The 14,769-nt window shown below is 44.1% G+C and overlaps 1 protein-coding gene across 1 annotated transcript in view; it reads right to left on the reverse strand.

The window, feature by feature from the left end:
* The window catches only part of Slc51b (solute carrier family 51 beta subunit), a 9,264-nt gene extending 2,322 nt beyond the window's left edge, over window positions 1–6,942 (reverse strand). Inside the window, exons 1-2 of the mRNA XM_031345378.1 lie at window positions 6,807–6,942; window positions 577–697 (exon numbers count right to left, since the gene is read on the reverse strand). Of these exons, the coding sequence (XP_031201238.1) occupies window positions 577–667 (91 nt within the window). The 5' untranslated portion in view covers window positions 668–697; window positions 6,807–6,942. The remainder of the gene's footprint in view (window positions 1–576; window positions 698–6,806) is intronic.
* Between the last annotated feature and the right edge of the window lie 7,827 nt (window positions 6,943–14,769).

A 14,769-nucleotide genomic window follows, 5' to 3' on the forward strand; every position in this document is an offset into this window, starting at 1 on the left:
TTCTTCTTCTTCTTCTTCTTCTTCCTCCTCCTCTTCCTCCAACTCCTCTTCCTCCTCCCCCTCCCTCTCCCTCTGCCCTTTCTCCTCCTCCTCCTCTCCCTCCTCCTCCTCTTCCTCCTTCTCCTCCTTTCCCTCCTCCTTCTTCCTTTTCACAACAAGGTTTCTTTGTGTAACAACCCTGTTACTTGCTTTGTCAACAAGGCTGGCCTTGAACTTACAGAGATCTACCTGCCTCTGCCTCCCAAGTGCTGGGATTAAAATCACAAGCTGCCACCGCCCGACCAGCTTGCTTTTTTACTATGCACGGGAATATGTTCTACTTTTAGCTGTTGGCTTATTTTCTGTCTCCTCTACTAGGATGGACACTCTGTGTGGGCAGATTTGTGTTTTGCTTACAGCTGTGTCCCAGTGCTAGGGGCAGTGCCTGGCACACAGTACAGCTAACTTAATAAATAGTAGAGGTGATCGAGAGTCGAGTGAGTGGCCCATACCCCGAGAAAAGGGGAGTGAGTGATGTGCCACTTCGTGGAAATGATAGACAGCTATGAATTGCCCCTCCCACCCGCCATCACCTACCATCTTCTGCACGAAAATACCAAAGCATTTCTTCCAGTAGTTCCTGGGGCACCTCGGCGCTGGCTGCAGCTCCCTCTGCACTGTGGTCCATGTTCCTGCTCCTGGTTGAGATGTTTCTGGCCTGTGAATAGACAAGTCTTGAGGCCCCAGCTGCTAACTTGTCCTTCCAGGTTCTGACCTTTGAGCAGACAACTCCAGAAGCAGCAGGAAGCACCCTTGGTTTACCTGTCCAAACCAGCAGCCCCAGAGCCCACAGTTTTAGGACTGAAGGAGCCTGAACCGCGTCAGGAGCCATCTATAGGATAGGCTAAAGGCATACAAGTGACTGTCCTGGAGATGGCCCATCATCATATGTATGACAAGGCCAAAAGAGACTTCATCTCAGGATTGCTTCTTGCAGCCGATATGCAGCCTTTCCTGTCATTATTAAAATAGTATAATAATTCTGGGCATTAGCTCACCCTATTGGGCAGATATTCTGCAGATCAGCTAAGATGTACTCTCTACGTAGACAAATTGATGATTTCATAATTCCTAATAGTGATTCTGTGAGTTCAAGGCCAGCATGTTCACCATGGCAAGGTTCAGGACAACCAGGGCTCCATACTGAAACCGTGTCTCAAAACAACAATAACCCTTCATGAAATTGCTACCACTTGGAATGTGATATTTAGGGTAACAGAGATCTGTGTTCCTGGGTCATGGACACTTATATTTGGCTTTGAGATGTGGGGGCTTTGTCCATGATAGCTAGCTGGTAGATAGATACATAGATAAATACATAGATAAAATAAGAATGTGATCTTAGGAGGGGGCCTGATCTTAGGAGGATCTTAGGTGGGGCCTGAAGTCAGGAACCACAGAGGGGAGGCAGTGACTCAAATCTATTCAAATTCATGGTGGGAAGAGGCATAGGCCAGTGTGAGTCTGAGCCACTGACAGGCTGAGAGAGCCCTTGCAATTGACACCCACCACCCCCCATTCCCAACCCCTGGCTTCTGCCAGCCGGGCAACTCCATCCCACTTTTAACCTAATTATCCCCTCCCAACCCACCTCGCGCCCCGCCCCCAAACCCCGTAGCCAATCACAGGCCAGTAAATCTCCACACGCCCAGAAACCTAGCCTAGCTTAGTCTCCCTCTGGGGCTTGACACACTGCTGCCCCCCTCTGGGCAAGAAGGTGGAAGAATCCTAGAAAGGCATTTTGCGGGGAGCCGCTTCGGAGAGGTGGTAAGCACTAGGTTGAGTTGGTAAACCTTATCTGCGACTCGCTACTCAGAAAACTTTCTTCTTTTCTTTCGTGGGTAAGTGACATGGACTGGGATGGGGATAATGACCAGAAATGGTTTCTGTTGTTGGCAAGAGAAGAGCATGAACCACTCTCCCTGAGATGGTCCCTTAGCGTGAGCCTGTTCTTATCCCTGGGAAATAAAGCGAGCAAAGCTTCCTGCCCAACGACTTCACCGAAGATTTTCTGGGTTCGTTTAAAGAAACAGTGACGTTAATTTTGACAGCTTATTCCATCCAAGACAGTACACTTAAAGTATCATTTCAATGTGATTGAAATCATATTGTGTGAAATCATATTGAGGTGTTTTGCATTTTTTGATACTAGGTCTTTGAAATTGAGTATAAGCTTTATGCTTATAGCATGCTTACCTTGAAACCCACTAGCCACATTTCAGGGCTCAGTAACAATATGTGGCAGCTATTGTACTGGAAAGTCCAGGTCTTGGCTAGCACCTGGTCCTCCTGGCTGCACTGCAGGTTCTTGTCATCTACAAGAACTTTATAATCCCCAGTTTTAAAACCTTATGTTTAGCTATTCTCGATTGCATGTGGCCTGTGGGCTGCAAATTGAACATCCTTGGTAGATTAACCTAACCAAGAGTACAAAACGCTTGTGATGAAAGAGCTGGTTAAGGTGTTTGCTACGAAGCCTGATAGCTAAACTGAGTTCAATTCCCAGGCCCCGCATAGAGGAAGAAGAGGACTAATTCTCATCAGTTGTCCTTTGATTTCTGCATGTGTACCGTGGCAGGAGTGTACCCCACCCCACCCCAAATAAATGTAATAAAGGCTTCAACTGTCCTCAAGAGGGACATGCCATACCATTTATCCAAACTGAAAACATTTGAACAAAAGAGCACATGTTTTACTAGAACAATGTTTAAGGGACATGAGGATTGTTGCCTCTGAGAAAGAAAGGGTAAATAGAAATCAGAGAAAATTAAAAATACATAACTGAAGATCTAAAACAGGAGAAGAAGTCCTGGGCACCCACGAGACCCACCAAAGGCAGAGAGACCAAGTGGTCTCTCCAATGCAGGGGGTCTACAACTCTTCCGGAGACAGCCTTTGTACTCACAGCCTGGAACTTTCTCAAACAACTGAATGGCAGACAGCCAAAGGGAAACGAAAGGACCAAGTCCTCTTGAAAAAACCAACAGTGTCAAAAGACTGGAAGAAAATCATTTAACACAAGTGTCAGAACTCAGCTTTCTTGGATATGACTACTCACTTGTGTATCTAAGTCAGTATGAATTGTGAGGAGAAAGAAAGACCTTTGAGGGGCTGGACTGAGGCTCAGGGGTTAAATGCAAGTGCCAGTCTGGTAAAGCAGCAGTTCTCAACCTGTGGGTCCTGACTCCTTCAGAGGTAGCATATTGTATATTTACATTGCAATTCACAACAGCAAAATTACAGTTATGAAGTACCAAGGTTGGAGGTCACCACAACCTGAAGAACTGTATTGAAGGAGACAGCCTTAGGAGGGCTAGAACCTCCGCTGTAAAGGGACTGAGTTCAGTTCCCAGGCACCTGGTGCTAGAGTTCTAGAGGATCCAGCGCTCTTTCCTGGCCTTTACAAGTACCTGCGCACACGTGCACATACTCATACACACACACACACATATATCTAATTAAAATTAAAAATAGAGACCTTTTGAAGACATCTGGGGACTCAGATGCCTACTTCCAACTTCACTGATCAAGGGATGTTATAAAAAAGACAGTCATGATATTGACTAACCATGAGGTCTGCATTTAGCTCTAGCTAACTGTTCAGAATGCCACACTGAGAAAAAAAAGGGGGGGACATTCTGGCTAATTGCAGTGCCTGGGTTAATAATGTCAGATTATTCCTTGCTCCCCACACCCATAGAAAAAGATCACTGAGGACTAGGTAGCAGACATTGTCTCCTTCTGAGGACTGATAGAACCTAAATACCAGTATGTGACATTGACTTTGAAAACCTCTGTTGCCATGGACTAGGTTGGTTTGGGGACCCCTTGTTCTGTGCAGTGATAAGAGTTCTGGCCTGTTGGGCAAAGAATTCAGCAAGTGTCAAACAGAGATGACAGAAAAAAGTGTGGTATCTGAGTGCTGCGTGACACTCTGTGCTTATTTCTTTTCACTCTGCCATTCATTCATAAAAGCAATGTGTTTAATTCCTCGTGTGTGTGTGTGTGTGTGTGTGTGTGTGTGTGTGTGTGTGTGTGTTGCTGGAGATCGAGCCACCAAGAGCCTTAGAAATACTAGGCAAGTAAGTACTCTACCACTGACCTACAATACCTACATTTTTTTCAGTTGTATTTATTTTATGTATATGGATGCTTTTCCTGCATGTGTGTCTGTACACAACTTGCATGCCTTGTGCCCATAGAGGGCAGAAAAGAGTGTTGGATCCCTGGAACTGGAATTACAGGCACACGTGAGACACCACGTGGGGCTGGGAATCAAACCCCAGTCCTCTGGAAGGGGCAGCCAGTGCTCTTAACCATAGAACCAACCCCTGTCCAGCTCAACCCCTCCACTCATATGTGTGTGTATTCTGCACACTTACATGCATGTTTCTTTTTTCCTTTTAAAGATTTATTTATATTTATTTTATGTATATGAGTACACTGTAGCTGTACAGATAGTTGTGAGCCATCAAGTAGTTGTTGGGAATTGAATTCAGGATCTCTGCTTACTCTGGCCCAAAGATTTATTTATGATTATATATAAGTACACTGTAGCTGTCTTCAGACACACCAGAAGAGGGAGTCAGATCTTATTACAGATGGTTGTGAGCCACCATGTGGTTGCTGGAATTTGAACTCAGGACTTTCAGAAGAGCAATCAGTGATCTTAACTGCTGAGCCATCTCTCCAGCCCATATGTATGTTTCAATGAGATGCATATTATACTTTTTTGAAAGAGCAATTCTGGGCTAACCAGAGTAAGCAGAGGTCCTAAAATTCAATCCCCAACAGCCACATGAAGGCTTATAACCATCTGTACAGCTACAGTGTACTCACATACATAAAATAAATAATTAGGGCAACAAAATAAATAAATAAATACCAGCTATAGTATACTTATTTATAATAATAAATAAATCTTTGGGCCAAAGCCAGCAGGGACTGAGCGAGAGGGGCCAACCGGAGCTAGTGAGCAGAGGTCCTAAAAATCAATTCCCAACAACCAGATGAAGGCTCACAACTATCTGTACAGCTACAGTGTGTACTCATATACATAAAATAAATAAATAATCTTTAGAATAAATAAATAAATCTGTTAAAAAAAGAAAGAGCAATTCTGACTTGAGATATTTAATTCATGGAACTAAGTGTATGGAAATGAATGTCTGCTTGGGCTGAATCTCAATGGTTGAGCGGCCTAGCATATATGAGTTCCTGGGCCAAATTCCCAGAAGAAAGAGGGATAGGGTTAGGGACAGAGATGGAGAAAGAGGGAGCAAGAGATGGAGAGGGAGAGAGAAATCAGAAAGTTGGGGGAGAAAGGAGAGAGGCAGATAAGAAAGATGCATGTAGGCTGGAATCTAAATGGAACATGCATTTTAAATGTGTATAATATATATAATAATGCTGTGATAAAAACCAAAAGCCCAAGCCCTCCCACTCTGAGATGCTACAACAGCACAGACCCGTTCACATCCATTGGCATTTAAAAGGTATATCTACTAGCTTCTGTAATCAAATGCATGTCTGATGGCTGTGTGCATTTAATATAGTGTATTAGTCCCATCTAAGCAGGAGAGGATTAAGTTTAGTGTTTGTAGACCCTAGTGGCTGCGACCCTAGTGGCTGTTACTCTCTTTACACTGTCAACTCAACTCAGCATAATAAAACAAGGTCCTTGCTGGGCAGTGGTGACACATTCCTTTAATCCCAGCACTGGGAGGCAGAGGTAGGTGGATTTCTGAGTTCCAGGCCAGCCTGGACTACAGGGTGAGTTCCAGGACAGCCAGGGCTAAACAGAGAAACCCTGTCTCAAAAAACTAAACCAAAACAAAACAAAAAAACAAGGTCCTTTCCTTCCGTAGATGACAGCACAACTAGTTTCTCTCTTTTTTTAAAGATATATTTGTTTTATGTATATGAGTACACTGTAGCTGTCTTCAGACACACCAGAAGAGGGCATCAGATCCCTTTACAGATGGGTGTAAGCCACCATGTGGTTGCTGGAACTTGAACTTAGGACCTTAACCTCTGAGCCATCCCTCTAGTCCTCAACTAGTATCAAAAACTGCAAGTTGTGGTTTGGGTGGTTTGGGTGGGTGGGTGGAGAGAGAGAGGGAGAGAGAGAGAGAGAGAGAGAGAGAGAGAGAGAGGCTGATGCACATGGTAATAATGATATATTATGTATCAGCGCCAGCACAGCTTTTCCAGGTAAGCAGTCATCTGAGCAACATTGTAGAGACATCCAGCCTATTCCATTAAACAAACAAACAAGGAAAAATTGGGAACTAGAGAGATGGCTCAGCAGTTAGGACCACATGCTGCTCTTGTAGAGGACTTGGGTTCAATTTCTAGCACCTACATAGCAGCTCACAACCATCTGTAGCTCTAGTTTCAGGAGATCCAGCTCTGACTTCTGGCTTCTGAGGACACTGCACGTGCATAGTGCACAGACATACAGACAGACAAAACAGTCATACACATAAGATCATTTTTTAAAAAATAAAAATAATATTCCCAGAAATAGCAAAGTTCAGTTGTTCTTATGGTACCTGGCACATATTATCATTTTTAAAATATCATTATTTAACTAAACTCCATCTCCCTTTGGATGTCTCTTGGTGGACATGACATTGCATTCAGGTGTCATGGTCTCTTTGGTCCTTCTACCAGATCCCTTTATTTTAAACAGAGCTTACACCATTGGTGTGATTCCTGCCACAGACCCTGCTTCTCCCACCACACAGCAGGCTGAGAGCACTCACCCTGGATCCGGGATTCCTGGAACCTTGGGTTGGGTAGAATGACCCTGGTTTCTGTGTTTTTCTCTTCTTCCTCACAGGAACTCTCCCCAGGAATGCACAATTGTAGCTAGGCAATCCACCTACAGAGCTCACAACAGCAGGGGCCCATTTGGTAGCTCTGCCCTTAGCACACACCCAGGCCCAATGCCTTTGTTGCCAGTCCAGGGTGAATGACCCCTTGAAGGCATGACCTCCCGTGACAAACTGACTCCACTTGACTCACAACCTGAAAGCGCCAGGAGCCCAGTATGATCTGCCATTTCAGAATGCCCGCTCCAGTCCTCTGTCTCTTAATTATTATCAATCGTTAACCATCCAGGAAGCAGTCAAGGATCTTTCCTTTTATAACCAGTGCTTTCTCATAGCGAAGGTCATCATATAAACTGAAAGGAACCATAAAGTCAGACCTTGGAAGCTCAGGCTTGGGAAATTGTGTGATCAGGGGATCCACAGAGGAGGAAGCAGGCTCAGGAGTGAGATGCTCCCCTCTCCAGGTCAGACAAGGTCAGTTCTGACAGTTGTCAGTGCATACACATAGAAACAGGCTGGCCTATGAGTCAGTGTCAAGTCCAAGGCCCTCTTTGACTTAGTGGATGACAGTGTAGTTTAGAGGGAGAGACCCAGCAGATACTGGAGCTGCACTGGTTGCCACACCCTGCATTATTTAATGCATCCATTCAGTAACTGTTGACTACCTGCTGTGTGGATAGATTGTGGACAAGACAGGCAGAGATGCTACTGGCCCACAACACACACTCCAGGGAGATGGACAGGCAACAAAGAGTAAGGACACCCATGATGATCTGAGTTATGTCTCCTGGACCCACATGGTAGAAGGAAAAAAAACCAACAACCAAAGCTGCCTTTTGTGTTACCTGTGCTCTCACACTCACCAATACCACAGTCAAACACACAATAATTAAAACCAAATAAAAAGATGGGCTGGTGAGATGGCTCAGTGGGTAAAGGTGCTTGCTCCCAAGCCTGACAGCAGGAGCTCGATTTCCAAGACCTACATGGGGAAAGGTTAGAACTCCTACAAGGTGACCTCATGCATACAGAACTGCCATGATACACACGTGTGTACATAGGCAGAGAGAGAGAGAGAGAAAGAGAGAGAGAGAGAATACAGAAATTAAAATAATAAACAAGAATAAAGAGATAGGTCTGGGGAGTCACCATTGTATCACCGATCACCTGTATTAAAAAAAATGAACAATGAGCCTGGCGGTGGTGGTGCACGCTTTTAATCCCAGCACTTGGGAGGCAGAGGCAGGCAGATTTCTGAGTTCGAGGCCAGCCTGGTCTACAGAGTGAGTTCCAGGACAGCCAGGGTTATGCAGAGAAACCCTGTCTGGAAAAAAAAAAAAAGAACAATGAGCTTACCATAAACCCCCAAGCAGTGGATTTAAGGACAGGGAGGAAACCAGGAACAAGGAGTTTGAGAAACAAGAAGGTGGCCAGAGAGGAAGGAGGAGCCTGCGATTAGGAGAAATGGCAAGAAGTCAAGTCAGAAGATCACAGGGACATTTCAGGTGGAGAAGTGACATGGTCCTGATGGCCTTGCCCTAGGACAGCTTGTCCTGCTGAATAGACAGTGGATTACAGGAAGCAGAAGAGGGTCAGGGGACCAGGGAGTGGCTTCTGCCCTCCAGGCTGGTGACAGTAGAGAAGTAGAGAAGAGTCAGGGTGTGACTCTTCAGAAAGGAAGGCCTTTGAGCAGAGTTCTGAGAAAAGGGAAGACAACACGTGCAAACAAGGAATTTATTGGCTCATATTACAAGGAAAGGTAGGGTGGGGCAGATCTCAGGGATGGCTGGAAACAAGACTCAAAGATCCTTAGCCCTTTTCTTCTCTGCTTCCCTCCTCACAGGTTCTTTACCTCACATTGGCCATCACCAGGAGGCCAGGCGAGGCTACAGGAAACCCAAGCCCACACTCTTACACCCAGCGGGGAAGGGGTCATTTGCTTAGTTTTGACTATTCCTAGGGAGAGACTATCACTGTCCAGGTCTGCGCCCTCTATGTGTCTTGAATCCATTGTTCCAGCTGAGGCAGGAGAGGTTAGGTTCTTCAGATGGCCAGCTCAGGCATCAAACCCATCAGGTCTCCAGGAGGAAGAGGCCGTGTGCTGGCTAGACGTTCCCATGTGACCCCTGCATCACCATTGGATGAGTCCTTTCTGAGTCCTGCTGCAGGTTCTCCTCTTCTGCTGGATTCTACCCCACCCCTGCTCTTTCTTTCTGACTCCTCTAACTCTAGCTCTTTCTGCTGTCCCCTATCCAGTGGCTATCATCCCATGATGCTCTGGGCCAGGAATTAGTCATTCACTATTGTGGCATGGCATTTGGTGATTCCCTCACAGGATTTTTATTTATAGACTGTGGGATGTTGATTTTGCTTTGTTTGAGGTGATGGGGTAGTTATTATTTGGTTGTTGTTTTTAAAAACAAGGTCTCATGCAGTTGAGGCTGGTCTCAAACTTGAAATATATCTGAGGCTGGCCAGCCATGAACTGATCTCCCTGACTCTACCTCCCAACTGCCAAGATTACAGGGGTGGCTACCACACCCAGGTAAAGAGATGCTGTGGAGTGAATCTAGGACTCTGCATGATAGGCAAGCTACATCCCCAGCTGCGAATGGCGTTTTATAGGAGAATGTCAACTCCTCTATTTGTTGTTGTTGTTTGTTTGTTTGTTTGTTTTTTAAGACAGGGTTTCTCTGTGTAGTCCTGGTTGTCCTGGAACTCACTCTGTAGACCAGGCTGGCCTCGAACTCAGAAATCCACCTGCCTCTGCCTCCCAAGTGCTGGGATTAAAGGCGTGCGCTACCACCGCCTGGCAACTCTTCTACTTTTAAAAACATATTTATTTATTATGTGGATGTATGTGGGCCCATGCACACTGGTGTGTCCCTGAGTAGACATGGAAGGCGTATAGGCGTGTAGGCATGTGAAGGTCTTCTGACCGTCATTGAGGTTAGAGGAGAACTCGGAGAAGTTGGTTCTCTCCTGCCACCATGCACCATTATGGTCATCAGGCAGCTGGCACTCGCACCCACTGAGTCATCTCTCCTTCTTGCCTCTTTCTAGAATATCTATTATAATGGTAAAAAGGATGTCTGAGGATGGGGTCATTGAATAACATTCCATAAGACAAATCTGACTGGAAAATTGTTTTACATACCATTTTTAAAGATTTATTAATTGTCAGGCAGTAGTGGCGCACGCCTATAATCCCAGCACTTGGGAGGCAGAGGCAGGTGGATTTCTGAGTTCGAGGCCAGCCTGGTCTACAGAGTGAGTTCCAGGACAGCCAGGGCTACACAGAGAAACCCTGTCTTGGAAAAACCAAAAAAAAAAAAAAAAAAGATTTATTTATTTTATTTATGAATATGAGTTCTCTGCCTGCATACATACCAGGAGAGGGTGTCAGATCCCATAACAGATGGTAGTGAGCCACCATTTGGTTGCTGGGAATTGAACTCAGGACCTCTGGAAGAGTAGCCAGTGCTCTTTACCGCTGAGCCATCTCTCCAGCCCTATATATGAAGTTTTGTTTGAATATGCTACACTTATTTGATTATGTAATGTCTGGTTGCCTCAGTCTAGGAGAACTGAGCATCATTAATAGTCCACTTTGGTTGGAGGCAGGGCCTTGATATGTTGACCAGGCTAACCTTGAACTCACAGAGATCTGTCTGTCTCTGCCTCCCAGAACAATAATCAGTTTTGTTTGTTTTCATTTATATACTTTATTATTTTGTGTATGGGAGTTTTGCCCACATATATGTCTGTGTCATATGTATGCCTGGTGCTTGAGGTCAGAAAAGGGCCTTGGCTCCCCTGGGACTAGAGTTAGATGGTTGTCAGCCACCATGTGCTGGGAACAAAACCTGGGTCCTCTGCAACAGCAATAATTACTTTTAACTGCTGACTCAATTCTCCAGCCCCAGCTTTTTCATATTATTTTTTTACACATTTATTTATGTGTATGGGGGCATGGGCAGGGGTGAGTATGTATGCTTGTATACATGTTTATGAGTACGCATGTATTGTTTCACATATGTGAAGACCAGAAAGACAACTTGGAACCAGTTTTCTCCTTCAACCATGTGAGTTCCTGGTATTGAGCTTAGGTCATTAGTCTTGATGCCAAGTGTCTTTTAACACTGAGCCCCGGTCTGAAGAGACAGATGGCTCAGTGGTTAAGAGCACTGACTGTTCTTCCAGAGGCCCTAAGTTCAATTCCCAGCAACCACATGGTGGCTCACAACCATCTGGAATGGGATATGATGCACTCTTCTGGTGTGTGTCTTAAGACAGCTACAGTGTACTCATATAAATAAAGTAAATAAATCTTAAAAAAAACAAAAAACAAAAAAACACTGAACCCCCTTGCAAGTCCCAAGAAGCCAATTTAATATTATCTTTCAAACAATAGTTTCTCCAAGTCCCCAGTAGTAGCATGTGATCCTCTCAGCAGGGGAAACTTCATTGGAAATAAAGTAAAATAGGAACAAGGTAATACAAGAAGATGAGCACACAGGGCAGAGATGTATGCACAAGGTTATCCAGTGAAAGTGAAGCCAGGTGTAACAACACTCCTGTAATCCCAGACCTCAGGAGAATTGCTATGCGTTCAAGGCTAAGCTGGGCTGCACAGCTAGTCAGGACCAACAGAGCAAGATCTTATCTTGAGATAGGGAAATAAATAAATGTGAAAAAGGGAGAGGTCTTGGGGCATAGCTCCGTAGTCGAACTCACTCCTAGTATGCTTGAAACCCTGGCTTCAATATGTAGCTCTAGAGAAAAGTCCACAAATGACTTCTGCTGCAGCAGCTTGCACCTCTAGGCCCAGTACTTGGCAGGCAGAGGCAGGTGGATTTCTGAGTTCAAGACCAGCCTGGGCTACAGAGTGAGTTCCAGGACAGCCAGGGCTACACAGAGAAACCCTGTCTCGAAAAACAAAAAAAACAAACAAAAAAAACAAAAAAAAAAAAAGGAAAAGAAAAGGGGCTGGTGAGATGGCTCAGCAGGTAAGAGCACCTACTGCTCTTCCAAAGGTTGTGAGTTCAAATCCCAGTAACCACATGGTGGCTCACAACCACCCATAATGAAATCTGACACCCTCTTCTGGTGCATCTGAAGACAGCTACAGTATACTCATTTATAATAATAATAAATAAATCTTAAAAAAAAAAAAAGAAAATGTTTCAGGACAGCCAGGATTGCCTAGTGAGACCCTGTCTAAACAATAACAAAAGACCAATCTTAGTGGTAGGTGCCATTAGTCCCATCACTGGGAGGTAAAAACAGGAGGATCTCTATGAGTTTGAGGCCAGCCTGATCTACAGAACCAGTACTGAGACAGCCAGTACATGGAGAGACCCTGTCTTAAACAAACAATCATCATCAACAACAAAAGTGTACACTCCACCATACTTCCTTGAGGGACTAATTTTCATGTTAAAGCCAGAGTGGAGGGGGGATCAAACAGTGGAATTTGTGAGATTTTGATGAATGGTATGGGGAGGGGGGAGGGGGGGCAGTAACAGAAACTGTAATCATTGGTTGTAGGCCCTGACTTGATCTCTACACATGAAGGGTTGTGGAAGGCCATCACATGTCCCAAGGTAAGCCATCTTTGTGAAGAAGTAAAATGACCTTGGTGAATGGATGCTTGTCCAGGAAATGCTATTGAGATGCATATTTTACTGGGGACATTGCTGGGACACACTGGTGACTGTCTTTGGAGTGGAAAGTGCCTTCCTCTTTTTGTTTTATCTATAGTGCTGGGCACTTTCTATGTCATTGACCTCAGTTTATCATCCTCATTTCTTTCTGTTACAGTGGCTCCTTGATGCTGGTTACACTGTAACTAAATATCTTCTTCTGCTGCTGACTGAATCAGAGTCCACATGTAAAAGAAACTCAAAGTCTAACAGCTCTCTGAGCAGCCTTGTGCTGTCCTGGAAGTTTAATCATTGTAAGATACAGCAGTCTTTGACTAGTTTAATTTTTAGACTAAGTGTACGGCCAGCATTGGTGGCGCATACCTTTAATCCCAGCATTTGGGAAGCAGAGGGAAGCAGATTTCTGAGTTTGAGGCCAGCCCAGTCTACAGAGTAAGTTCCAGGACAGCCAGGGCTACACAGAGAAACCCTGTCTTGAAAAACCAAAACAAACAAACAAACAAACAAAAAGACTAAGTGTACAACACCGTGCTTGAAGAACACCAAGTCAGTGAGCGTATTAAGCTGTGTGCATTCTTCGAGGGGCCCTGTGTAGTATGCAGTTGACCTTAGCACTCATGAACACATAATACAGGCATGTTGACAAATACCTGTAATCTTAGAATTCAGGAGATGGAGTCAGGGAGATCCAGAGTTTAAGCACCGCAAAGGTTATCAGAAAAGCAGGTAGAAGCATTTTTATCAAGCATAATAATTTCTTTCCAGAAGGAAGTTGTCAACTAAATTATTCAAAAAGAAAAAAAATACAGTCTGTCTTAGATTAAACTTGGCACAAGATCTGTCCTGTTGTTTGGGGAGATTGCTTGGTTAGTTAAGTGTTACATAAGCATGATCCCTAGAACCCATGTAAAAATGCCAGGCTTAGAAAAACCCAAGCAGGGTGGAACATGCCTTTAATACCAGGACTAGGGATGTGAAGGCAGGTAGATCCCTGGGGTTTCTGGTCACTCTAGGCTTATTGGAGAACTCCAGGCCAGGAAGAGACCATGTCTCAGAAAACAAGGTGAATGGCATAGAACCATGACCTCTGGCCTTCACACGTACATATCAAAAAAGATTCTCTCTTTATATTTGTTAGATCTGTTACCTATTTGATCACTTGGTTTTTTGGGGTTTTTTTTGTTTTTTTGTTTTTTTAGATTTACTTACTTATTTTATTTATGTAAGTACACTATAGCTGTCTTCAGACACACCAGAAGAGGGCATAGGATTCCATTACAGATGGTTGTGAGCCACCATGGTTGCTGGGAATTGAACCTCTGGAAGAGCAGTCAGTGCTCTGAACCATGGAGCCATCTCTCCAGCCCTGATCACTTTTTACATTGAAAACAAAACAAAAGCAAAAACAAAGGGAAGCCAGCAGGCCAACAAAGCACAAACAAATATACCTGCCAGAGCCCTGGTACAGTTACATTGTACTCATAAAATAAACAGTTAATTCTTTAAAAATAAAAGATAAAAGAGATATTTAAATAAGTAAATGAAATAAAATAAAATAAAATATAAATGCTTAAACAGAAAAATGTTTTCAGGGATATATATGTATCAGCCTGATATATATGTATTATATATGTATTTTTTTCTCTTTCTTCCTTTCATCCTTTCTTTCTCTCTTTTCAAAAAATTGTATTTTAAGACAAGGTCTCACTATGTAGCTTAGGCTAGCCTAGAATTCACAATGTTGCCCAGGCTGGCTTTGAGTTTACAGAGATCTGCCTGCCTCTGCCTCCCAAGTGCTGGGATTGAAGATGTGCGCTACCACACTCAACTCTGACTCCTTGGTATTTTATTCAAACACACTGTTCCTTTTTTGCTTCACTTTGTTTCCCCAAGAAATTGTTTTTGTTTGGTTTTTCAATTCAAGATTTTGGTAAGTATCCCAACCTGTCATTAACTCCTGGCAATCCTCTTGCCTCAGCCTTCTGAATGCTGAGTTGCAGGTGTGAGCCACCATGTCTGGCTTTCCCAAGTGATTTTTCTTACTACAAATTTATCTAAGTGTTTGGCATTCTCTATATCAGTCGAAATATGGCTTCTCAAACCTGCAACCTCCTTAATTCTTTGTGAGCAGAGGTGCTTTATACTGAAAGAGCAGTTCTCTTCTGTGTTCACTGAATGTAGTGTACACTGAATATTGCAAACTATGCTTCAGAGGAGGAGTTGGGGAA

The sequence above is a fragment of the Mastomys coucha genome, unplaced genomic scaffold (genome assembly GCF_008632895.1).
Source record: "Mastomys coucha isolate ucsf_1 unplaced genomic scaffold, UCSF_Mcou_1 pScaffold23, whole genome shotgun sequence".
NCBI lineage: Eukaryota > Metazoa > Chordata > Mammalia > Rodentia > Muridae > Mastomys > Mastomys coucha.